Here is a 27,358-nt window from a genome sequence, read left to right on the forward strand (position 1 = left end):
CAGACACTGGCACTATATGGCAGTAGCAAGAAATGAGGGTATTTGTATTCCCAATATATTCTTTGAATTCCCAGTCAGACAATGGCACTGTATACCAGTAGTAAAAATTGTGGGTGCACGTAACCCCAATATATTCTTTGAATTCCCAGTCAGACACTGGCACTATATGGCAGTAGCAAGAAATGAGGGTATTTGTATTCCCAATATATTCTTTGAATTCCCAGTCAGACAATGGCACTGTATACCAGTAGTAAAAATTGTGGGTGCACGTAACCCCAATATATTCTTTGAATTACCAGTCAGAAACTGGCACTATATGGCAGTAGCAAGAAATGAGGGTATTTGTATTCCCAATATATTCTTTGAATTCCCAGTCAGACAATGGCACTGTATACCAGTAGTAAAAATTGTGGGTGTATATAGCCCCAATTCTATTGCTAGGGGACTTGCAGGGTATTTCTGGGGTGAAGGTGGGGGGGCACACCGTTGGAACGGGTATCGGGGTATATATCGGGTATACGGGAATACACTGACAGTGTATTCCATTCAGGATCCTGGGAAAGCTGGGTTGCGGCGATTGAGCCCGTCAGTGCCACGTTACACTGACAAGCTTCTCCCTGGAATTTAGCTCTTACAAGAGCTGTTGGTTGTCTTCTCCTTCCTATCCTAGCCTGTCCCTGCCTACCCAGAATCTAAGCCCTAGCTAGCTGGACGGAAACCTCCGTCCTCGGTGAATTGCAAGCTCAGAATGACGCGAACCTGGGCGGCGCTGTTCTTTTAAATTAGAGGTCACATGTTTTCGGCAGCCAATGGGTTTTGCCTACTTTTTTCAACATCACCGGTGTCGTAGTTCCTGTCCCACCTACCCTGCGCTGTTATTGGAGCAAAAAAGGCGCCAGGGAAGGTGGGAGGGGAATCGAGTAATGGCGCACTTTACCACGCGGTGTTCGATTCGATTCGAACATGCCGAACAGCCTAATATCCGATCGAACATGAGTTCGATAGAACACTGTTCGCTCATCTCTACTCTTTATGTATACAGCTTTCACCTCTGGTTTTGGCTTACCAGTTCTGATACAAATACTGACTGTGTGACGTAACCTTATAGCTGTAGTTCTGGCTGCACACAGTATTACAGACACTTGTAGGGCAGAAGGTCTCCTGCACCAGTGAGTGAGTTTCTACATGCTGTTCATTGTACAATATCTTCATGTCATAGGAGATACTAATTATATGTTCTGCCATTACACATTGACTGACATCCTCAGCAGCCAATCACAGCTCTGTCACACTTGTTAAGTCTCAGCCTACAGAAGTTGCTTCATTCAAAGTCTTGGAGATCATCTACCAAGACTGAGACGCTGCACGGTCTGCACTGATGGAGGCTCTGATGAGGGTTGTTGTGCTGTGTACCCTGGCTCTGGGGGTCCTGGCATCAGGTGAGGAGACATTAGGGCGGACTGTGGGTGCAGGAACATTACACATGGGACATCGCACACAGGTTATTGTGAAATGTGACTTCTCACATTACAGTGGGAGCAGGGCAGTGACAGCACAGATCCCAGGTAAACCTATGGAAGATCTCCGTCAGGCACCCCTGCTATAGTGTGTCCTCTCTCCTGTACAGAGACTAGCAAACTTATATGGCCCCCTAACATAAAACATAACCTTTAGTAAGATGTATTCTAAAAGAATCCGGATAATACAGAAAATAAGTGCAGATTTGGCTGTATTGTGAGCACAGCATGGTATATGGACGTCCCACTCTTAAGGCCAATGAAGAGTTTTCTGCTCTAGAGTGTAAGCTTTTAGGCTACATCTGCAGGGTCCATGGTACAATGTCACATAAGACACATGGCTGAGATCTGTGTACCATCCCTGCCTCCATGGAGATCCATTTCCTTCAGTGAGTCCGGGCCACAATATGGACAGGTATAGGACTTGTCCTGTGTTTTGCCCTGAGCTCACAGACCCATGACCCAATATAGAAGCTTGTATATGGGGCATAGAAAATAAATAAATCAGTGTGATAGCCGTAAAAAACACAGTTTCTGTAGTGTACAAACCTTTGTTATAGGCCATCAATATTAGATATATGGGGGTCCGACACCCGAGAGTGTGTCGGACCCCCACAGTTTGTCAAACAGTTTGTATGACAAGTGAGCAGTACTGGTGATGTGCAGGGGCCTCCAGTGATCTAAGGATAGGCCATCAATTGTAGAAAGTGGATAACCCCTTTTCAGTCAGTGGGATCTGCTCTCCTGTAAGGTATAAGTTCTCAAGGCAAGTAGAAGGTAAGCAGGGTCTTCTCTAATTTGGGTTCACCATGAGATGTTGTTTAGTATTTGTCATGTAGTATTTGTACCTCTGTGGATTATGTTCATGCTGTTTTATAAAGGTTCACCCGTGTTCCTGCGACCCATGATAACAGATTGCTGACTGTGCTGTATTTTATGGCATTGTTACAAAGGTTGTTGATGAATCTCAGGTGTAAAGCTCTGCAGATGATTCCCAGGTCACTTGTGAGGTTCATGGACTTTGAATGAGAATGTCCCATGGAATGATCCTCATAGTTTGGGCTACACAGGCATTTAAGGACAGATGGCACTATCACATAATAAAATGGAATGGGTCGCAATCCAACACAGGTTGCTGTGAATGATATTACACTCACAGGAGATCTAATCTTAGGGCTCGTTCACATTTGCGCCCGGCACTCCGTTCTGCAGGTTTCCGTTTCCTGCACAAAACAGGGCAGGAGACGGAAACCTGCCAGCATGTTTCAAACCCATTCATTTGAATGGGTTTGAAAAGTGTCCGGCCGTGAGCGCCGGTGAGCGTTTTATGCTCTCTGCGGCGAAACTGTTTTTTTTAAACCGGACACAGAGTCTAACATGCAAACTGGTTTCGCTGTGGAGAGCATAAATGCTCACCAGCGCTCACGGCTGGACTCTGCATGACAGGTTTCCGTCTTCTGCATGCAGAAGATGGAAACCTGAGAATGGAGTCCAGACGCTGGTGTGAACCCAGCATTACTGATGTTCTCACAACTGTAGTGTCAAAGCTTTAAATGGTTGTTGTGCATCCATTCTGTGTCCATTTGCATGTATATGATGGCCGAGTGTCATCCATTTTTAATGGTCTATTGAAAAAAACAGATTTGAATTTTTTTTTTTTTAAATGGACCACAGGGACTGATTCGTTCATACCAGATATAAGTTGGATGTAAATCCATATCTTCTGGTTGAAAATGGACCTAAAAACAGAAAAAAATAGAACGTGTCCGCTCCTTGAACTCACTGCTTTATATAAAAAAAAACAACAACATATGAATACACTCATTCACTGCCAGTTTTGTAAAGGAAAAAAAAGGCAGTCACTTGACTGTTTTTCACTATCGTTGGAATAATACATGAGATCAGCGACTGTCTGCTCACAGTTATTTTCTGGGAGGTGTGGTAGTAGTATGAGTTATGTATTTTACAGTATTATGTATTATGCTCTGTTTACTGATCACTGAAGTTACTGGGTGACGGAGTTGTGACCAGTTCTCTGATTCCATACATAATTGTACTGCTCCTTCTGTACATATCAGTGAGGATCTCTGTGACCATATAAAGTCCTGGAAGCCCTGGGCTGGGGGTTGTCACTTTGTACAACTCATGTGACTTCCTGAATACTGTAAGAACATCAGCAAATGTTATAGAGACTGGCGGTGCTTGTGAAAAATCTGTATTCTCTATAATAGCATGACTAGACATTGCAGATTAAGGGGTCCCAATATCTTCACTAATTTACTAAACTGCCCAATCTAAATCCCCCTCTTAACCACCTCACAGCACCCCATCCGTCCAACAAAAGATAGAGGCCATATTTATTAAACAAACACATAAATAACATCAAGAATAAATGAGCGTAATTTAAATTAACATAATTTAACAAATGCTTACAAATGCCTAAAACCCTGTAACTTTTCTCCAGGCGCCAGACTATCCACCAAAACTGTGCAATTAACAATGAATGTTGTTGACTTCCCCCCTCCCCCTTTCAGCCAATTGAACTCCAACTCCATGGACCCCATGCATCACAGCGAGCATGCCTTAACCCCTTAAGTATGAGAGACTCACCACACTTCTAAGACTCTCTCAACACCACCTTGGATACCCAACGCCCACAAATCAACGCTCACCACTTTAAGGTGCACCCCATCCCACAACTCGCCCTCCATAGATTCCAATTCCGAGTGCCAGACGCACATCTCACCATTGCTTGGCAGGAAACCGAGACTTCCCTGTTGACCTTGATCCTGCCCTTGTTAAACTGATCAACTGACTGAGCCATTTGCCAAGTGTTTCTGGGCATATTAAAAGGTCGTACTTTATATCAATAATCAAGTCACGGAAAGGAGGGAACCCCAGGACATTACCACTGGCATGTATTACTATAAAGTTTGAGGACCAGTCCAACCTAGAATACCTGTGTATTTCGGTCATAACCCAACTCCACACCATGCCAATCCACCAGATAATTGTAACCTCCCTGGAAAACCCTAAATGATGAACATTGGTAGGAAAGTAGACTGGGTGTGGAAGCCCTGACACCATGGCCAGTGCTTGGGACCTACACATCTGCAGGGGATAGACAACTTACTGGATTCCTCTCAGGCTAGGATCTATACCCTTGGGCATTGGAGCAATGTGACCGGCCTGGAGAGATTCCTGTGCCTCCTAGCCCTTGGAGCCTCATCTACGCTCAAACAGGTGGGTGGGTGCTGCGAGCCCGTTGTCTTGATGGTTCACACGGGGCAGAGGGCTGTAACCGCCTGGACAACTGCTCCTGCAGCCAGAATTCACTTCTGAGATGCTCCAAGAGATTTTCAATAGAGGCCATGAGGGGACAAGGGGTTGACAGCTTAAAGCTATGCTGCGCAGCTCCTGATGAAGGAGCCCCCATTTTCTCTCCCTTCAAGGCACTACAAGACCCTAGATCAAAGGCTATATGTTTCTAATTTCTGTGATGCATAAAATGGCTGTTCGTTGAACTAGCTGACTCATGAAGCTACACTGGCTAGTAGCCTTATGTTCAGATAAGATAAGCCATTTGCATATTAACAATTGCTAAGATAAAGTTGTGAAGAACACAAAATTGTACAACTCATCTAAAATCATTTGAAATGTATGTTAATCAATTGTATTTCTTGGTGGTTACACCCTGTCAAAAATGGTATAAATAAACAAGGCAGCCCACTCCTTTTTGGGAATGCTGATGAGCTCTGCGCATACTTGTTGGCCTCTGTTATTCCCCCGTTGCGACGCCATTCACCTACAACACGTGATCTAATCCCCTGTGTGACAGACCACCTGTGCTGGTCTGCCATTACACTCCGGAATGAGTGTTTCCCGACATAGTGAAAACCCGCCCGCATAAGCTCCGCAACATCAGACATTATGCAGAATCTGAACAAACAGGGAATGCTGGTAGATTTCTAAAGTCTGCAGTTCTGCTCTCTGTATAAATGGGGACTTGAGGTGTGTTATTATTCCTGACTTATCACATCTTCAATTACAGGCCACAATTACACAATAAAATGCAGGAGAAAGGTGAACTTGTGAGATGAAATTTATTTATCAGGCGTGTGACGAACAGATTCAGTGCAGCCATCTTAAGAATTCTACCTTATATTGTGGGTGTGAGTACAAAACAGCAGAATTGTGAGTTCAGCTCTGGATATGACTGTAGTACAGGGCACAATGTAATAACAGAATAGTAACGGATTTCTAAGAAATGATGTAACAGCACAAAAGTGACCTCAGCTCCTGATGTGACTGAAGTACTAGACATGATGTAACTGCACTTTCTTGTATCCAATGAGCAGCTGTTTATTAATTTTTTGTGTGATTTTAGCACAGCAGGACAGTCGCCCTCAGGTGGAAACGCAGTATGGTAAGCTGCGGGGCAAGACGATATTCACAAAAGGAACAGACAGGATTATTGACGCTTTCTATGGAGTCCCCTTTGCCAAACCTCCAGTTGGTTCATTGAGATTTGCAGCCCCAGAACCACCTACAGCATGGACTTCAATTAGAGAGGCCTCAGACTATGCTCCAATGTAAGTGCCCATAGATATTATGGGGCAGGGCTTAATACACATTCAGATTATATCATGCAAAACATGTTTATTCATATATTACAGGTGTCTACAGGATTATAATCTGATGGCGCAGATAGTGAAAACAGTTAATGCCAAAATCAATCTACCCCAGGTGTCTGAAGACTGTCTCTATCTGAATGTCTTCACTCCAACAGATCGCGTGAAGGGGGAGAAGCTGCCTGTAAGAGTCATAGTGACATAGTATTGTTGAAAAAGATGCATGTCAGGTTCAACCAAAGGATGGGAGGGGGAATGACTAAAAGGCTGAGTGAAGGAAATAAGTATTCTATAGATTTCCATAAGGATCAATGTTATTTTGCTGTAAAAAAAAAAAAAAAGGCATCTAAGCTGTTTTTGAAGCTGTCGACTGTTGTTGGCTGTGGAATACCCTACCACAAAATACAGTCAAGAAGCCTTGTCGGATCCAAAGACTGAACCTTTTTTTTACCAACATGGAGGGAGTGCCACCTTGTCGTTTTTTTTTTAATTTAAAGTTTAATGAACAAGAAGGAACATACATTGCATCTAGAAGAAAAAAAGAAGTAGCAGAGAGAATACAAAAACATCCAAAGTGGGTTACACATGCATATGTGAGAAACCTATAGTCGGCAAACCATTTAGCAGGAAAAAAGAACAAAAACAGGAGGGCACTCACCACTTGGCAGAATATCTTCTTAACCACTTCAGTACCGGGCCAATTTGTGGTCCAGGACCAGACACATTTTAGGTTTATGTATGTATGTATATGCGGTTTTGAGGTCTGTAAAATTTTTCTCGTATGTCTTAGTCAACTAATTTTTGCGTCTTTTTTCGGGGACACATAGGGCTTTATTTTTATGTTATTTTTTATTTTCAAATGTGTTTTAATTTTTTTTATATCCAGGAAATTTAAACAAAATAGGAGGGAAATTGTGTCTGGTTTTCAATTTATAATTTTTTTTTTATTTAATAACACAAAGTGTCACTGAAAAACTTTATAATATAGTTTTTCCTCTCCGTTACGGTAATTTTTATTTTGTATGGTGTCGTCGGGGGTGGGGCTATAACCTTTAATAACGGCGTTTTATTAGCGTATTATTTATTTATTTTTTATTTTATTTACATTTTTTTAAAACTTTTTTATTATATTTTTATTTTATTTTTTTCCCAGATTGTGTCCCCATAAGGTGATAAGAGACCTTTGGGGACATCTGATCACTTTTTTTTTGTACTTGAGGCTGATTTCTCCTATAACTGAGGCTGGTACATTTAACCTCAGTTACAGGAGAAATACAGACTCCTGCACACTATATACACAGTATACAGAGCTGATCTGAGTCCTGTAGGACCCAGCAGCTCTGGCAGGACACTGCTCCCGGCAGATCACGTGTCTGCCGGGTCAGAGGGCAGCTGATTTATGGCTGCGTTCATAGCTGTGTATACAGCGCTCATTGAAGTTACATCCGGCTCCTAGTGAAAGCAGCTGCACGATCTTGTGCAGCTGCTGTGTTCTGACTTGGACGTACAGGTACGTCCTGGCAGAACTAGACAACCACTATCCGGACGTATATAGTCTATGGGCGGTCCTGAAGTGGTTAAAAACACAGTCCTTTATTTAAAGTGCATTAAAAACATCTCCTGGGAGGGAGCGATAGCATTGTAGGCAAAGAGGCAACAGCCGTTTTGCGCTCTCTTAGAACATATCGGAGATACTCCGGAGAGGCTAAGTGTATTTGAACTTGAGAAATGGCTCCCCGCCCGAAACACGTTGTATTTGGTACTAATAAAACTTTGAACAATACTTACCATCTGGTCAGTTTGTTCGCACTTCACCCCATTCCTCCCCACCCCACTCGTCTAAGACCCTGAGGGACTTCTGTAAGTGAGAAGACAATGTCTGTGTAATTGGTGAGCCTATGTAAATCATTGCTGTGTTCAGAGATCCCTGTTATTTGGAGATTGACACAATATCCATGGTTTCCTTATGATGGTGACTTGTAGCAGAGTGTGGACATTTTATTCACACTGACCTGGCTTTGTTGACCATTAAAAGATGTTTCATCTCCTTGTCCAGGTCATGGTGTTCATACATGGAGGAGGTCTTGTGATGGGGGGAGCCATGATGTTTGAAGGTTCTACATTGGGCGCCTATGAAAATGTTGTAGTTGTTTCCATCCAGTACCGGTTGGGGATGCTTGGCTTCTTTAGGTAATGTATACAGTGCCTGCAATTCACATGCTCATGGGGTAAGCCATCAGTAGTAACCAGCGTCATACATATTAAACCGTGCACTGGCCACTTACTGTACACCATTTTGTAATGGTCAGGACTTATGCATTGTTTTGTAGAGAGTCATTGGTTTGAGGTAATGTTCTACTGTATCGGCTACAAATGTAGGCCCAATATATCACATCACCCCATTAAAGAATGTATGAACTACTTTGTTTCACCATACCAGCACTGGAGATGACCGAGCTCCTGGGAACTATGGCTTCTTGGATCAGGTTGCAGCTCTTCAGTGGGTTCAGAAGAACATTGCAGATTTCGGAGGTGACCCAAACTCTGTGACTATATTTGGGGAATCTGCAGGGGGAGTCAGCGTCTCTGCACTGGTGAGTTGCTGTGAGGCTAATATTTGGGTTATAATAATTGATTCTAGTCTTGTCTTCTGACTAGTTTGCCATTTTATAGTAGCAGACAAAGGACCAAATGAATAAGATAACCTCTAACCATCCCATCTTCTGCTGTGTAATTGATATATCCAGGTGGCGTCTCCATTGGCCAAGGGCTTATTCCACAGAGCTATTGCTGAGAGCGGAGTAGCTATAATGCCGTCTTTGGTAGCCAGGTCTACAGAAGAAGTTGTGTTTATGAGTAATGTAAGTATAAGGTACACGGTGGTAAATTCTGTACTGTGGTTACTGCACCAGTACACCAGCAGCTCTACACATGAAAATATGAGTAGAGAATAAGGTGAGATCTGACATTACTAAATCACATACATTGCTGTCACAAGCTTCAAGGAGGCCCTGAAGACTCACCGATTCAGGAAGGCCTACAACCTACTACTATCACCACATCACCATCTGTACAGTCTCCCTTTTCACCTTCTGTCTCTATCCCTCTTCCCTCATAGATTGTAAGCCCTCGCGGGCAGGGCTCTCTAGCCCACTGTGCCAGTTGGTCACTGTTAGTATTATATTTGTCTGTATATTTTGTGTACTGTATGTAAACCCCCAAATATAAAGCACAATGGAATTAATGGCGCTATATAAATAAACAATAATAATAGTAATAATAACATACACATATGCAGCCTTGTTCATTAAGGGGATAGGTTACCAGTTAATAAAATACTTTGTACCACTAGTGCAGCTGGGAAAAATCTACTATATCCAGCATGTATTCATCCTGTGTACTACAGCAGTGTACGCTGTGGATGAAGAATAATAAAGAGGTGCAGATCTTCCAAATGTAGATGAATACTTGTCTGGAAGAAATGGTGTCTCATGAGTTGTTTCATTTCTACAGATTCTGACCAATATCTCGGGCTGTGAGGTGGACAGTTTGTTGGACTGTTTGAAGGCAAAATCTGAAGAAGACATTGTGTCTATTGGAGCTTCTATGGTATGGTATCGTCTATCCAGTCAGTGGTATGGTCCATGCAGTTAATGGTATGGTCTATGCAGTTAATGGTAACTGAGGCTGGTACATTTAACCTCAGTTACAGGAGAAATACAGACTCCTGCACACTGTATACCCAGTATACAGAGCTGATCTGAGTCCTGTAGGACCCAGCAGCTCTGGCAGGACACTGCTCCCGGCAGATCACGTGTCTGCCGGGTCAGAGGGCAGCTGATTTATGGCTGCGTCCATAGCTGTGTATACAGCGCTCATTGAAGTTACAGCCGGCTCCTAGTGAAAGCAGCTGCACGATCTTGTGCAGCTGCTGTGTTCTGACTTGGACATACAGGTACGTCCTGGCAGAACTAGACAACCACTATCTGGACGTATATAGTCTATGGGCGGTCCTGAAGTGGTTAAAAACACAGTCCTTTATTTAAAGTGCATTAAAAACATCTCCTGGGAGGGAGCGATAGCATTGTAGGCAAAGAGGCAACAGCCGTTTTGCGCTCTCTTAGAACATATCGGAGATACTCCGGAGAGGCTAAATGTATTTGAACTTGAGAAATGGCTCCCCGCCCGAAACACGTTGTATTTGGTACTAATAAAACTTTGAACAATACTTACCATCTGGTCAGTTTGTTCGCGCTTCACCCCATTCCTCCCCACCCCACTCGTCTAAGACCCTGAGGGACTTCTGTAAGTGAGAAGACAATGTCTGTGTAATTGGTGAGCCTATGTAAATCATTGCTGTGTTCAGAGATCCCTGTTATTTGGAGATTGACACAATATCCATGGTTTCCTTATGATGGTGACTTGTAGCAGAGTGTGGACATTTTATTCACACTGACCTGGCTTTGTTGGCTTTGTATGGTCCATGCAGTCAATGGTATGGTCTATACAGTCAATGGTATGGTCTATGCAGTCAAAGAAGATTTATTAAAATTGCTGTTTCATATGCTCTTAAAGGAATGTGTTCTGGAGTAAGTTGCACTAAATTTATGGCTTCTGGCAGAGGAGCATAATTGTGTCTGTGTCCAAGTAAATAGATGGCATCCATGTGCTGTCCATGTTTTCCACAGACCCTATCAATAGAATAGATAAAACAAGCAAAAACTGTCAGAAATAGGACCTGATCTGTATTTTGTATGTCAGTCCTACAGCGCCCACACTGATAAATAAAAATGACTGTGAATCAAGCCATAGAAATGAATGGGTCCATATGCTATTCATTACAGATAGGACATGGAGCAAAATTACAGTTATATGCATGGGGACCTAAAAACACACTGCTGGGGCTGTTTTAGCATCAGAAATTAAAATTTACATCTATGTGTATCCATTTCCACCAATATACATTGTAATGGATATTACATTTACCAGACTCATGTTGGCTTCGCCTCCTTCATGTTTAATGCAAACAGCTGTTCTTGCCACTTTCGAAAAATGTGTTGGAAAAGTGCAGGAGGAATAAAAGTTATGGAAGGGAAAGGACATGTAGAACTAAAATGAGATGCTCTAAAAGGGGTGTCAAAGTAATATAAGAATTTCCAAGAGGTTATACTGCTATATACTTTTCTAAAGGTTTTTCTGTTTTTACCATTTTTAGCACCTCTACTGATTAGCACCTCTACTGACCTGTGCTATTGTGGGTGGGCTACTGGGCAGAGTCACATAAGCAATTTCTCTGTAATCCTTCCAAACCCTCTTGTATACATATTGTAGGGGAGATTTAACAAGGCTAGTGTTTAAGACATCAGTCGTGATTTCTTCTGCACCAAGATAAAATGTAACTCATTTGTTAAAATATGGTGCTTGGTATTTGTTATATATCATGCTTGATATTTATTGCTTCTCTTAAATACATAGTATTTATTATGGGTCTTGGGGTACACTGTTTACCTGTCCATTTTCATCTACTCACAGAAAATGATGGCTTTGCCTGCAAGCATTGATGGAGTGTTCTTCCCTAAACCCGTGGAACAGATTTTGGCTGAGAAAGAGGCAAACAGTGTCCCATTTTTAACCGGAGTCACCAATCAGGAGTTTGGATGGATCCTCCCATCGGTAAGGTTGACATTGGAGGTAGTCATCAGAATATGTGAATAATGTTTCCAGTGATAATATTTCTCATTCTTTCTTCATCTCCAGACTTTGAATATCACAGGATTTCGAGAAGGAATGGAGAGAGGAACGGCGCAAGAAATAGTGAAAAACCTCCCCTTTCTGGTAAGTAAATTGGTGGCTGTAGGCGTCATTCACTGAGGATGGATTATGGGTCAAGTAGATGGCAAACTGTAAAAATCCTGAATGTAAGCCACAGACCTCACATAATGTGTAATGTCCACATACCCCTGCCAAAGGTACTTGCACTTCCTCTAGATATGCCCATGTTCTCTCCTAATAGCTCCATCAATGCGCTTGTGTTTGGTACAGGCAGAGGTGTCTACAGAGGAACATGTCCTAATGTCATAATGTTCCCAAGCTGCCTTCTGAAGAAAAATCAGCTTCCACCATTCAGATGTTTTACCTCCACCTGGGGCAGAGAGCTTTCAGATGTTTTATTTGCCGTTTTTACACAGTAGTCACTAAAGCGTCTTGCTTATTACTTCTATGACATCTCTGGATGACGGTGACTTTCTGATAATATTTTGAAATCTTTTAGGGTTCATTCTCTGGCGGCACCAACCTTCTGGTAGATGAGTATATCGGAGATGAGACTGATCCTGCAGAAATCCGCAACCACTTTATAGATCTGATTGGAGATCTTATTTTTGTTATCCCTGCACTGAAAACAGCCAAGTATCATCGAGGTATGAACCAAAAATTGCAAAATAAACATATGTAGAGAATCAATGGAAAGGTTAAAATGTTTTAACAATTTCATTGGGAGATGATGGGAAGAGGGGGTGATGGAGGAGGGGCAGCACACAGTGCACCATGAACATTTTCAAGCCTTGTTCCTTTTAACACAAAGTCATGCTAACCTTTAGGACCCCCCCCCCCCAATCACAATGACTGTTTTGACCTATAGTGTTCCTTGTCGACTTAGTATAAATTATGTCCCCATATTGCTGAGTTATCCACCTTTCTACATCTGCAGGAGTTTGACAAACAGGAACCCTTCTGATTAGCTGTTCCAAGACAGTGTGGCTACTGGTAGATTTAACATTCAAGGAGCCATGCTATTCACTCACCATACGATGTGCACTTCTGCAGTACTTAAACCCAAATATTGTATATTGTAAGGATGGGCCAGTGGCGTAAGAATTATGGTCGCAAGGGGTGCGACTGGGTCCAGTGGGGTATGGGGCTGTGGCCAGCCGGAGATGGCCAGGGCCACGAGCCACTATGCTAGCAGTCGGGGAAAGCCTGGTTCCCCGACCGCTGTGCATACTGTAAATCAAAAGGCGCCAGGGCATGTTGCCGGGCCCCTTTCCAATAGATGCTAGTCCAGGGGAGGTGACTTAAAATAATAAGTACTTATACTCCCCTCTTCTGGGCTCAGCATCTTTTCCAGAGCTGTTTCGTAATGTCACTAAGCCCATGCTGAGGCCTGTGATTAGGCCCCCAGCGGCACATGGGGATGTCAGTGTAAATCGGGTGATCGAAGTGGCCACAAACCTTTCAAGATCACCATGTCTCCAAAAAACGATCGCATCTCTTCCATACTGGCATGAGAGGTATGGCACGTTACCTCGTCCTGTTGGAAGTAACCTTCTTGAAATTCATAGTCGTCCAGTTGATTCACAAATTCATCAAATATGGACAAGTATTGGTCGATGTTCACAATCTCCTCAAAGAAAATTGGACCATTGATCCTAGAATGAGAAATCGCGCACCACACTCAGATCTTCTGATCATGTAAGGGAGCCGCGTGCCAGCCATGGGGATTTTGCGAGGCCCATATATGGGTGTTTTGTGAGTTTACCAAACCAGAGAGATGAAACCACGCTTCATCAGTGAACCAAGTGATATTGTAACATCTCTGCCGATTCGGGTCACTGCACCACCCTCTGCTCGCGTGCTGCGGCGCAGAAGGTGGGTGCAGTTTGGTTCGTGGCTTAAGTTTTTGGTCGCACTGTGTGAACTCTGCTCTAGTTCTGTGATTGCATTTGCACCACACCCGTCTTCTGCCCTTGTTGCCTCTGTCCATTAAGTGGTTAATTTTGTCTTGCCTGTGATTGACAGCCTGCCTTCCTGTCAACTCCATGGGCGGGTTCTTCCTCCCTATATAGCCTTGGCTCCCATTCACACCAGTGCTTGCTATTGCCGTGTGCATACTTGCTCTTACTGTCCCTGTTTTGCTTACACTATTATCCTTGACCTTTGGCTTTCCTCACTGACTATTCTTTTGACTCCAATTTGGCACTGAATCGCTTGACTGTTACTGACCCCTGGCTAGCTGACCTTCCGTTGTTGTTGTTCGTATTGTCTGCGTTTTGTGTTTCACATATTCAGGGAGGGAACGTCTTCGTGGTTGCCGCCTATTACCTAGTATAGGGTCTGGCAATAGGAAAGGAAAGTTGGGGGCTTCAGCTTAGGGCTCACTGTCTCTTGTGCCCCGTCCCAGGGTTTAAACAGTTACTGGGAATTGCTGTCCTAGCAATTCCCTTACAGATATCTAGCAGTATTGCATTTAGGGAAAAAAATTGAAGGAACCATTGGCAGTATGTCATGCATTTCTGAACATCCGATGCTTTCAACTCCTGAACAGATGTGACGCGGTATGGCTTGATTTTCCCTTTCTTGGCGGCTCGTTGACAGGTCGACTTTGAGTACCCAGTTTCTTGAGCTAACCGACGTAATTATTTTGTTAGGGAATTTTTCAAATAGTCTGTAACATCTTGCACAGTCTTATCCGACATCTGAGGTCATCATCCAGAATGCTTATCAACCAGGCTTCCTGTCGCCTCCAACTTTTTGTCCAATTTTGTGATGGTTTTGAAGATAGGCGGGTTTCTCCCTCCAAATTTCTTCATATATTCCCTCTGACACTGTTTTGCTGACCCGGTGACCCAGTAGGTCTTCACAATGAACACTCTTTGTGGTATAGTATTCTCCATGCTTGCTTTTGCCACTTCGGGCTGTCGCAGCAGCGCCAACTATAGTGCCCACCTCTTTATGACACAGAATCAATTATTCATTAAATAACAAATATTTTGAACCTTGTTGCATGGTGATACATGCATGCCTTGCAGAGTAATTTGCAGTTTTAAAATTGTACTCCTGAATGGGACACCCTGTAGAAAGGTGGATAGCTCCTTTAATATTCCCACCTAATGTCCCACACAGTTTAATGCCTCATATTACTGTCCCTATACTGGTCTACATCACTGCACCAATACAGTGGCACCCATTACTGTCCCCACATAGTGCAGTATTCAATACTTACCTCTCTGGTCTAGCCCACTGCAGCAAGATGCCATGTGCCCACCACAGGGAGGAGTGGAAGGGGCTAGGGAGCAGAGTGATAAGTACTGCGCTGACACTTTTCACTTCCCAAATCTTTTAGGACAAACATCTTAAAGTGTCCTGCAGTTTACAAGTTGGAAAGTGGTAGGGCGTGAAGCCTACGGTTTCAGATCTGGGATGGGTTCCATTACATCCCAGTTCTGTGATCCAGCTGTATGTTTAACAACTAGTTTGTCAGAACCAGGGAAAACCGCTGCATTTCACCAGTGCTTGGAACATTCCCTATTCCTCTCTGGGGTGTTCAGAAGAATGTTGCTGCTCGTACTTCAATACTACATCTCCTTTCATTCCAGATTCTGGCCATCCCACCTACTTCTACGAGTTCCAGCACCGTCCCTCAATGTTTAAGGACTCTAAGCCAGACTTTGTGAAGGCCGATCATGGGGATGAGTTGTTCTTTCTCATAGGAGGTCCATTTTTGACGGGCGACGTTCTTTTCACAGGTGAACCACCTTGTCTCAGATTCTGCAGTGATACAAACTGGACATCAATGATAATATTAAGAGAAATTGTTGCTGTATTCATTTTGATATCAACATTCACTTTTGATACCAGTTTGTGACACAGAATTTAGTTTTGTCAAAGTTAATTCAAAGATGTTTGCCCATCTCCAGGGTTTGAATTGCCATCCTCTCCCCCCCCACACACACACCTTCTTGGTTTTAGTGACAAGTTGGTGGGTAAGATTAGCCAGCAATGCACTAGCATTGCAATGCATTGTATTAGTGACCATACCCCCTTGGGTTCAAGACCTATAGCAAATCTAAAAATTGGTCTACAAATGTATTAAAATATGCCCACACTTTGAATGCCATAGCGAGAAAAAAAATCAAAAAAGCACCAAAGCACTATTTTTTTCGATGTTTGGCCTCCTGTAAAATTTGGATGAAAAGCGATCAAAACAGTAGACATTCCCTAAATTGGTATAAAGAAAAAATACATCTGTTCCAGAAAAAAAAGGAAGTGTGTCAGCATATAGTGACTCCAAAATTTTATTTTTTGCACTTTTGCATCTTTTTATAGAATTAAAAAGTAACAAAGTACATAATTTTAGCATCGCCATATTCATACCAACCCATACAATACAGATGACATGTAATTTTGACTGCAAAGTGAAAGCCATAAAAACAAAGCTTGTAGGAAAGTTGCACAAATGCAGTTTTTCTCCAGTTCCGCCCCAATTTTTTCTATTGCACAGAATATTAAATGGTACAAGTATGAAGTACAATTTGTCCCACAAAAAATTAAGGCTTAATATGGATCTGTTAAAATGAAAAAGTTATGGTTTTTGGAAGGCGGGGGGGTTTAAATAGGATCCTTGAGATGGAAATATATATTTATAATTGTAACATTATTTTTACTTTGCATTTTTAAAACTGAATACATTTTCCTACAAACTATAGGCGATTATAAAGAGCACCCCATAGGCTATCTAATGTGGAACAGAAATATGTGCTGTGTTTTCTAGTCTGAGTTTGTGGTTTTATTAATCTCACAGGATCCTTCACGGACGAGGAGGAGATTCTGAGCAAGGTGTTAATGAAATACTGGGCCAACTTTGCCCGCACTGGGTAAGAAACTGCAGCACATGACAGCAGGTCTGTGTCAGACATTGCACATGCATAGCAGACTTTTTGCTGTGTGACTACAGAAAGATACTTTATATGACCAGAATTACCAAATGTATGGAAATTTACAGTGCAAATATTTTTTTCTGCTATCTGTATAATCTGATAACACCAGAATGTTGTTTTTTTTTTTTCATTATATTTGCATTGTGCATGTGTCAATACATGACATATGCAGTGCAAATGGTCCCGATCTTGCATACCTCCCAACTTTTGAAGAACCGAAAGAGGGACAAAATGTGCGGCGCGCATACGCCGCGGCAAATTTAGCCCCGCCCACTTTTGTGTTGACTCCGCCCACTCGTTAATTTTTCATGTGCCCGCACACAGTATAATCCTCCTACAGTCACCCGTAAATTATATGTCCCCCCTCTATCTCTCCCCCAGTTTCATATACACCCTTCATCTGCCCCCAGTTTCATGTCCCTCTTCCATCTCTGCCCCCAGATTCATGTCCCTCCATCTCTGCCCCCAGATTCATGTCCTCTCCATCTCTGCCCCCAGATTCATGTCCCCACATCTCTGCCCCCAGATTCATGTCCCTCCATCTCTGCCCCCAGATTCATGTCCCCCATCTCTGCCCCCAGATTCATGTCCCCCATCTCTGCCCTCAGATTCATGTCCTCTCCATCTCTGCCCCCAGATTCATGTCCTCTCCATCTCTGCCCCCAGATTCATGTCCTCTCCATCTCTGCCCCCAGATTCATGTCCTCTCCATCTCTGCCCCAGATTCATGTCCTCTCCATCTCTGCCCCAGATTCATGTCCCACATCTCTGCCCCCAGATTCATGTCCCTCCATCTCTGCCCCCAGATTCATGTCCCTCCATCTCTGCCCCCAAATTCATGTCCTCTCCATCTCTGCCCCCAGATTCATGTCCCCCATCTCTGCCCCCAGATTCATGTCCCCCATCTCTGCCCTCAGATTCATGTCCTCTCAATCTCTGCCCCCAGATTCATGTCCCTCCATCTCTGCCCCCAGATTCATGTCCCTCCATCTCTGCCCCCAAATTCATGTCCTCTCCATCTCTGCCCCCAGATTCATGTCCCCCATCTCTGCCCCCAGATTCATGTCCCCCATCTCTGCCCCCAGATTCATGTCCTCTCCATCTCTGCCCCCAGATTCATGTCCCCCATCTCTGCCCCCAGTTTCATGTCCACTCCATCTCTGCCCCCAGATTCATGTCCCTCCATATCTGCCCCCAGATTCATGTCCCCACATCTCTGCCCCCAGATTCATGTCCCCACATCTCTGCCCCCAGATTCATGTCCTCTCCATCTCTGCCCCCAGATTCATGTCCTCTCCATCTCTGCCCCCAGTGTCATGCCGTCCTCTCCATCTCTGCCCCCAGTGTCATGCCGTCCTCTCCTTCATCTGCCCCCAGATTCACGTTCCACCTCCACATTAAACTTACCTTCTCCTCCGCTCCCTCGCCGCTCTCTACCCGCCTCTCTCACTGACACATGTGGCTGAAGGAAGGAGCTGACACAGGTCAGCTCCTCGCTTCGCCGCTGCCCGCCTCTCTCCCTGACACATGCGGCTGAAGCTGCTCACGTGCTCGCTTCGCCACTGCGTCTCTCTCTCGCTGACACATGCGGCTGAAGCGAGGAGCTGACCTGTGTCAGCTCCTCGCTTCGCCGCTGCCGCCGGCTCCTGGCTTGTACATCGCGTCTACAAGCCAGGAGCCGGCGGCAGCAGCGAAGCGAGGAGCTGTCACAGGTCAGCTCCTCGCTTCAGCTGCATGTGTCAGCGAGAGAGAGACGCAGCGGCGAAGCGAGCAGCTTCAGCCGCATGTGTCAGGGAGAGAGGCGGGCAGCGGCGAAGCGAGGAGCTGACCTGTGTCAGCTCCTTGCTTCAGCCGCATGTGTGTTCAACTCAGATCTGCGTCCTCTGGACGGGACATACCTCCCTCTAACCAGGACCGCGGGACATGTCACCCAAATCGTGACTGTCCCACGGAAATCGGGACGGTTGGGAGGTATGATCTTGCCATGTTTTTTGTACAGCTCACCACGAGGAAAAGGTCACCTTTGGGGCACAGCTTATGTTGATCACCCACGGGGCACTGCTTGTCCCTGGGCTAATGATGGTTAATCTGAATGCCCTTGATGAAAATTAGAGACCAGAAGACTTGGTAACGTCTTGCAGCACTTTTACTTCAAGCTTCTCAGTTACTGCTATACAGAGTTGGAAGCACAAATAACTTAAGTCCACTCATGTAGAATAGTGTAATGAAGTACCAGTTCCTCTTCACTATCTCCTGATGCTACCTAAAACTATTTTTGGGGGACCCAGGTTTTTTTAAACTGTAATTTTTATTGAAATTTTCAAATAAACAGTAAACAAACAAACCAGGGTAAAGATTACTGCCGGAAATGGCGGGTAAAACACATATTAGAGTTAGGGCTCGTTCACATCTGCGTTCTCCTCTCCGTTCTGCAGGTTTCCGTTTCCTGCATAAAACAGAGCAGGAGACGGAAACCTGCAGGAGTCTTTCTCACCCATTCATTTGAATGGGTGAGAAAGCTGTTCAGCCATGAGCGGCAGTGAGCGTTTTATGCTCTCCGCCGCGAAACCGGGTTTTATAATCCGGACACAGAGTCGGACATGCAGTACTTAAGGGATCGTTTATTTCGAACACCCGAAACGCGTAAGCCTTGTATATTGTGTTTTTTTTTACATGGATCCATACCTATTGTTATAGGTTTTTAATCATGTTTCAGTAAAAGTTAAATTTTATTATATATACGGCATGCTGGAACTCTTTTCTTTTTGCAATTATGCAGTACTCTGTGTCCAGATTAAAAAAAACGGTTTCGCGGCGGAGAGCATAAAATGCTCACTGCCGCTCACGGCCGGACCCGGTCTGTGGTTTCCGTCTTCTGGCATGCAGAAGACGGAAACCACAGAACGGAGACCCTGAACGCAGGTGTGAACCTAGCGTCACAAAAACAAAGTTGCAATACAAAGCAGCAATAAGAACCAATGCAAAAAGGAAAAATTGACAAGAGACAAAGACAGGGAGAGGGGAACCCAAGGTTAATGTTTAATCTCAGGACCGCAGCTGGCTAAGATATGTAGCCTTCCCTGGCATACAGCTCGTGGTCCTGGTGGTCGGGGGTGGACTGTTTCAGTCTATCTGTAGTAACTGTAACTCTGTTGCTTTCTGCAGCAGCCAACTAACTTCTCATAGTCTGTTTATCTTGCCACGCCTTACCTGAGCATTGTCCTAATTTTACTCTGTAGTTTAGTCCAGTTTTTGATTGTCCACACAGAAGGTCATGACAAGTAACACTTATACTTCTGTATACATTTCTATCTGTTCTGATTTTCTGTTTGGACACATACCCTTGTACGCCTTGATGGATTTGTCTCTCTTTTTTCTGGATTCCTGTGTGTCATGACCTTCTGTTTGGATTGCTGTCCTTTCTGTATTCGATGCCCCATAATTGACCTGGATTTGATAGGATAGTCCCAGATTCCAAGTGCTATCCCAGATGATGAGTGTTATCCCCCTGCTTCAACTTATCTGCATCCTTCACAGATTAACCAAGTGCAATGGTGCAGCAGGGAGCCATCTTCTCCCTGCTTCTCCATTTGCCCCTGTCTCTGCCCCTGGCAGCTTAGAAGCAGATAGAGGCAATGTAGTGATGCCATTGTGCCTGCTGCTACTGAAGTGCCAGCAGCAGAGTCAGGAGAGGTCTCTGGGGGAACAATGGAGGGAAGTATTAGTTTGATCTATTTTTGAAGCATTTTTTTTTTATCAGAGGACATTATACAATGGGGGTCCAAGTATACAGTGAGTCAAAGTTTGTGGGAAGTGAGGCTTAAAGTACCTAAATTCACCACATCACGCTATATGTGCCGCAGATGTATAGTATTCCTATGTGCGTATCTCTGCTACCTGTCCTGGCCTCCAATCAGAAGTGTAAGTTCAGGCTACAGAGCTCCAATGCAAAATTTGTAATGGATTCCAGTCTACCTTGTGTCATTTAGAATAGTGGTATATTTTAGGTGGCAGATAGATGTGATGTTGTTATAAGTATGTTCTGTATGTTCTGTTCTGCTTACTTATTCTGCTTTGTCTGCCTAGCAACAGTGAGGTAGTAATGGAGGAGGAGCTGAGCTTAGGGGGAGGAGTTGTTAGACAAGGAGCCATGATGGAGCATGGAATAAAGTGTTCTGATCTACAAGAGTAACCATCTCATAGTGGACTTATTCCAGAAGACCTGCATCCTCACTACAACACTACAATAGACAAGGCGGGAAACCTAACATCCCTGCGAGTAGTCCTAAACCAAACATCTAATAACATCAGTCATATCCAAACCATCCATGTTTAGTATGTCATTACCAATGTTTACCACAAGTACAGACATGTCAAATCACCTAGTATTCCGGGAGTTTCCCGGTTGCATTATCTCCCCTCACCGGCTCGCAGCCTATTAGTATTCACTGCCCAGTGACGTTGCAGGGAGATCTTCTATCAGTATAAAGTTTTACTATATACATTTTGTTCATTTCTGTGGGGCTTCAGCCTAAAGGGTTCTCTTGGATTTACATATTGATGCTGTATCTTAGAATAGGTTATCCATGTATCATCTGTGTGTGTGTCACACATATCAGCTGCAACGTCTTCACTAAGTACCAAGCACAGAACTGTACATTGCATAGGGATGCTCAAAAATTGGTGCCATGGCCTTTTACTTGTGATGAAGACATCAAATTGATCGGCCACATGGCACAACAGCGGCTCAGTTGAGCACAAGTGGGGGTTTTTTTATAATTTTTTTTTTTAAGTGGGTTATCTGTGATTTTTGGTTCAGCTGAAATAATTAGCTAGGAGTTTGGCAATCCTGTATGTGATGCATCTGCTGCAGTGGTACTTCTACAGTGTTCTAATATGCATGATAAGACATGCTCTCCCTCACGCGACCATCAGTAAATTATATCAATGTGTAGTCTCCATGTTCAAAACCATTTTTCCACTCCGTTTTTCTTTTCCACAGTGATCCCAATGGGCCGGGTCTGGTGTACTGGCCACAGTATGATGAAGATGAAGATTACCTAAGAATTAACTTGAAACAGAGCAGTGCAAAAGTGCTGAAGGCTGACAAATATGAATTCTGGACGAAAGTCTTTCCTCAGAAGTTCCAGGAGCTGCTGGAAGAAAAGGAGCACACAGAGCTGTAGATATCACTAAAATGGTTTACAAAAGAACATACAGCAATATAGAATGTGACCTACTAACTCCACAAAAATATAACCGCCACATGTAGTGCAGTAAGAGGATGTTCACACTAGTGTTGTTAATGTCCATTGCTGTCTCCTGTCATAGGATTACATAATAATGATACGCCACTTGGTAGGTCTCAAGAAGAGGTGCTTAGAGAGGATTATTGATCCATATAGTAAACAAGACAATCTACTCTGGCACTCAATTAGATGCTTAAATGCGCCATTTTTATTATATCCATATAATTAAAGATGAAAGGTTTCGGTCAGTACACTCCGACCTTCATCAGTCATCTGTAATATTATATAGCAATCACGAAATCAGATCAATAAACGGAAATAATATCCATAATATGTCAAAGAATAAACATCCATGTTATTTTGAGCAATTCTCTGACTAGAAAAATAACCTATGTATGTGGCAATAATAAGCAAAACATATATGAAAATTCCATTAGAGATGGTCATAATTTATAAGGAGATATCAGCATACAATAACATGGAGACTAGAGGTCCAGTGTCCAGCTTCCTAATACAAGAAACAGCGTAACCTACAACATAAATAGAAAATAAAGCCTATACAATCTTACTGGATAAAGGAGAATGGAGCAACATGGTATCAGAAAAATGGATACAGCCACAAGGAGGAAATGGCGCCAAAAGATAAAACCGGAAGTGATGTCATAGTTTTGATAATGTCATGAAATATACGGATTTAATAAAACTGGAGTAATTACGCATCCAAGTGAATGCCAGAGTTGTTTGTCCCATCATAGGATGACAGCAACCGACATTAAACTGTCACAGAGAACAGTCACAGGCTGAATCTGTGTCCATTCTCATAGACATTAACGTAAACAACATGAGGGAAGCCATCTTCTGTCATGTTGTTTACCTTTGTAGGAAGATAAAGTCCTACATGCACAACTTTATCTTCCATTGCAAAAATAAACAAAAATGACAGAAGATGGCTTCCCTCATGCTGTTTACATTGGTTTCAATAGGAACAGACACACAATCAGTCTGTGACTGTTCTCTGCAACGGTTTTATGTCCATTGCTGTCATCCTATTGCGAAAAATAGCAACAGACATTAACAACAGTAGGGTGAACGCCCCATAAGGGAAACGCCCCGATCCCTGCTGTTTACACAGAAGTGACTGAGGAGAACATTGGCTTCTGTCAGTAATAACACAGTGTAAACAAAGGAGCGGTGTGCAGCACGTGCTGTAAGCAACACACGTTACAACGTAGTGATCAATCGCTACAAAAACTCAAGCAGCTTGTCAGTACTGCGAGTCTAATGTTTGGCTTTTATTCTCCCATTTTGGAATTCAATAAGAAACAGTCTAACTCCACGTAAATATATATGAGGTAAATGGTGATTTCTAACAGCCATTTCTATATAAATGGTAATAATTCACTAAAAACAACACAATAAAACAACCTCTGGTCAAAAAGTATTGTCTTGATAAGGAAACTGGAAATTTAAATAAAGATATAGATGGACAGGAAGGGCCCAGGATTGGGAGATTTGGATTCACTTGGTGGGGCTAGAAAAAAAGGGATGGAGGGGGTTATAGGGGTTGGTCTGATTGCGCTGGAGGTGTACCATTTTCATATTATAAACCCCTAGTTATATCCACTTCCCCCCAAAAGATATATCTCAATTTAACAAACTACCTGATCCCAACGCCCCACAAATTCACAAAAAACAACCAAAAAAATAACTTCTCATTGAGTCCCTTTGGGCTGCATGTATCCAACTCAAAAATCCATTTAGTTTCCTGCTGAAGTATCGCTCTATCCCAATCTCCCCCTCATTTTGATGGTGACACACAATCTATTCCCATGAAACATATCCAATCACGGTTGCTCCCATGGTGATCACTTACATGTCTCGCTATTGGGGTGTCTCTCTTGTGAACAACATCCCTTAAATAGTTTCCCACTCTCCTCTGTAGGTCTGTCCAAGTCTTTCCAATATACTCCACATTGCACCAGCAAGTCATTTTTATAGATGACGCCTTTAGTTTTGCAATTCCTGAAGTGATTGATATTGTAGACTATAAGGAGAAGGTCTTCCTGGTTTCCATCATGAATTCACTGAAAGGACCTAGATCCCTAAGATAGGGTATAAACAAAACAAAAATATATAAAACTTCACCTTTATTAAATTTAGTTAAAAAACTAACTGTATATATAAAAGGTAGAACGTTAATATTAATCGGCCAACCTGACGTTCATAAAGCCAATATACATGTGTACCTTAGTACATTGGTACACTAGGGATATAGGTATGAAGGGGACCAAGATATTCAAAATGTCCCTATATACTAATACCCTCACTCCCTATATAGTATGTGCGCATGTCAAGGGATCCTGGTTCTGAATACATTTACTCTGAAATCCCATATATCGATATCAGCGAGAGTGCCGATCCCCCCTGAGGATACTGGCCTAATGCCACACCAACAGGGAAGGAAATCGCCACCCTACACTAATGGATATCAGAGCTTCAGACCAGTTGCCCCAGCCACACATATAACTTCTGAAACAGCCCTACGCGTTTCGTCTTATTCAAGACTCTTCAGGGGCAATTTACAAATGTTGTTAATCACGGCAGCATAGAGCTGCATAGATAGATTCTTGGCGGTAGATGTGCTGACCGTCGGCAGGACCGCTCACCGGCAGCGGTGAAGCGTACTGCTCATGCCGATCTATTTAAACCTGTAGCCACTCCCCCCACACCATGCTAAGCCAATCACGCTTAGTATACAAACTCAACCCACTTGTTTGCCCACGTGTGTAGGAACATACGATTCTACATGGGCGGCACTATAGTTGTAAATTACAACTGCCGAACCCTTCTCTGACATCATCCTATATGTACTCCAACTATCCATTCAGGATATAGGGTGTTGGTTATATTCTCCACTTCTGTACATGATCCGTGTCCAATGCGTCCCCAATGAGGTTGACACGCCCCCTTCTTTACGTCACGCGCATGCGCGCGGACCTTTTAAAACAGCTTTTGTTTCTTTTCGCTGTTACTACTGACAGGAGCTGCAAATATAGGACCGGATCCCGGGAGATAATGATTAACCAATACACAACTTCATCCTTAGTCCCAGGACATTAACACACTATAACAAACAATGGGAAACATATATGTGGGAACCAGATAACTGGCCAGGTTATAAATAATAGGGAAATCTATAAACAAACTCTGATTGTACATAACTCGCTGAACCTACAGCTAAATGACTTAGTGCATCCCAAAGGGATACATTAGACAGATTAAGATACATCTACTAGATACTGTGTAACAAAGGTATACTCTGGTAAGTATAACACCCATCTCAAAACCTATCATGTATACCACTGCCTTATTAAATCACTTTGGGAAGAGGGGTAGAGAGATAGAGGGCAAAAGACCATTGGTGACATCTCAAAAATGTTGTTTTACACTAAATTTACAGATGGCAATTAGAACTGGTGTTATCTTTTTTATATGAAGCAGGTAAAATCCAGCTGCTCATTCAGCCCCTTCGGGGATACAGTATCCAGTCTGTATATCCATTGAGCTTCTTTCTGTAAAATCAATCGGTCCCAATCCCCCCCTCTCACCGGGGGTTTCACCACCTCTATGACTTGAACCTTAAGGCCGGCTACAATTCCAGCATGTTTGGTTACAAAATGCCTTGCCACCGGCGTGTCCCTCTGATTTTGAATGTCACAGATATGGTCCCTCACTCTCCTCCTCAGTTGTCTAATTGTTTTTCCCACATACAGCATGGGACAAGAACAACTCAACAAGTAAATAACACCCATAGTGGTACATGTAGCAAAATCCCTAATGGAAAACGATATATCCCGAGTGCTATTGTGGAAGGACTTATTTTTATCGATGAAGGGGCACGCTGTACATTTACCGCAGCTAAAAGTACCCATTGGTTTCTTTCCATTTAGCCAAGTTTTCTGTTGCGGTGATCTAGGTAAGTGGCTATGGACCAATCTATCCTTCAAATTTCGTCCACGCCTAAACGTGATATTGGGTGTATCACCAATTATTCCCCCTATCACGTCATCTGCCCTCAAAATATTCCAATACTTCTGGAGTATTGATCGCACTTCCTTATGGCGACAGTCATATGTCCCAATGACCCTTGCCACATCCGCCTCTTTTGTCCGTGTTCTAGGGACCAGAAGTGTAGTACGTTCTGTCCCCTTCGCCCTTCTATATGCCTTCTTGATCACTTGTTGGGGAAAACCCCGTTCTTGTAATCTAAAGGACAGTTCACGAGACTCCCTGGAAAAATCCTCCTCTAGGGAGCAATTACGCCTAACTCGTAAAAACTGCCCAGTAGGTACTCCCCTTTTCAAAGGTTCCGGGTGACAACTCCCCCAATTTAGTAAGCTATTCGTTGCCGTTGGCTTACGGTAGACGGTCGTAGATATTCTCCCATCCCTCAACCTGGTAAGTTTTAAATCCAAGAAGGTCATATGCTCTGTATGAAACTCTGCCGTGAACCTAAGTCCTAATTCGTTCACATTCAACTGATTAACGAACTGATCAAACTGATCTTTAGTTCCCTTCCACAGAATCAGAACATCGTCGATATATCGACTCCAAAGATCAATACATTCACTCCATGTGGCATCCTCAGCATATACCACTGTCTCCTCCCACCAGCCGAGGAGGAGGTTTGCATACGTGGGGGCCACAGGGCTCCCCATAGCCGTCCCCCTCAGCTGGTGGAAGACACGCCCCTCAAATGAGAATGTATTCCTTTCTAAAACAAAGGACAAAAGTTCCATGACCAGTTCATTATGTGACTGCATCTGTACCCTCCGTGATTTCAAAAAATACCGAACGGCCTCATATCCCTTGGTGTGTGGAATGGAGGAATAAAGCGCCTCGACATCCAGGCTAGCAAACGCCATACCTTCCTCCAACACCACCCCCTCCAATTTCTGTAAGATGTCCATAGTGTCCCTAGTATATGATGTTAGTCCCAACACAAATGGCCTTAAGATGTTATCCAAATAAATACTTGTATTTTGTGTCAAACTCCCTATCTGAGACACTATCGGCCTCCCTCTCAGGGGTTCCAGCCCTTTATGGACTTTGGGTAGTGCGTAGAAAGTTGCCAGCACTGGATGCCGAGGCGCCATAAAATCCCTCTCATTCCGATCAATGAGTCCCCTCTGGAGGGCTCTATCTAGAATATTTCTTAATTCAGAGGAATACTCGCCCACCATATC

General features: G+C 43.4%; 1 protein-coding gene across 1 annotated transcript; it reads left to right on the top strand.

Annotated features, from left to right (window-relative positions):
* Window positions 1-1,342: 1,342 nt before the first annotated feature.
* LOC142213730 (fatty acyl-CoA hydrolase precursor, medium chain-like) lies at window positions 1,343-23,563 on the top strand. Its single transcript, XM_075282188.1, has 13 exons — window positions 1,343-1,439; window positions 5,905-6,109; window positions 6,194-6,332; window positions 8,205-8,338; window positions 8,589-8,742; window positions 8,896-9,009; window positions 9,662-9,757; window positions 11,681-11,821; window positions 11,906-11,983; window positions 12,420-12,567; window positions 15,523-15,672; window positions 16,728-16,800; window positions 21,866-23,563. The coding sequence occupies exons 1-13, from the start codon at window positions 1,379-1,381 to the stop codon at window positions 22,047-22,049; spliced, it is 1,677 nt and encodes a 558-aa protein (XP_075138289.1). The 5' UTR covers window positions 1,343-1,378; the 3' UTR covers window positions 22,050-23,563.
* The last annotated feature ends 3,795 nt before the right edge of the window (window positions 23,564-27,358 follow it).

This window comes from Leptodactylus fuscus, chromosome 7 (genome assembly GCF_031893055.1).
Source record: "Leptodactylus fuscus isolate aLepFus1 chromosome 7, aLepFus1.hap2, whole genome shotgun sequence".
NCBI classification, from domain to species: domain Eukaryota; kingdom Metazoa; phylum Chordata; class Amphibia; order Anura; family Leptodactylidae; genus Leptodactylus; species Leptodactylus fuscus.

Coding starts and splice junctions, on each gene's coding strand:
- LOC142213730 (XM_075282188.1), top strand. CDS start 1,379: ATGGAGGCTCTGATGAGGGTTGTTGTGCTGTGTACCCTGGCTCTGGGG. Junction 12,568..15,522: donor AACAGCCAAGTATCATCGAG/GTATGAACCAAA, acceptor CTTTCATTCCAG/ATTCTGGCCATCCCACCTAC. Junction 16,801..21,865: donor GCCAACTTTGCCCGCACTGG/GTAAGAAACTGC, acceptor TCTTTTCCACAG/TGATCCCAATGGGCCGGGTC.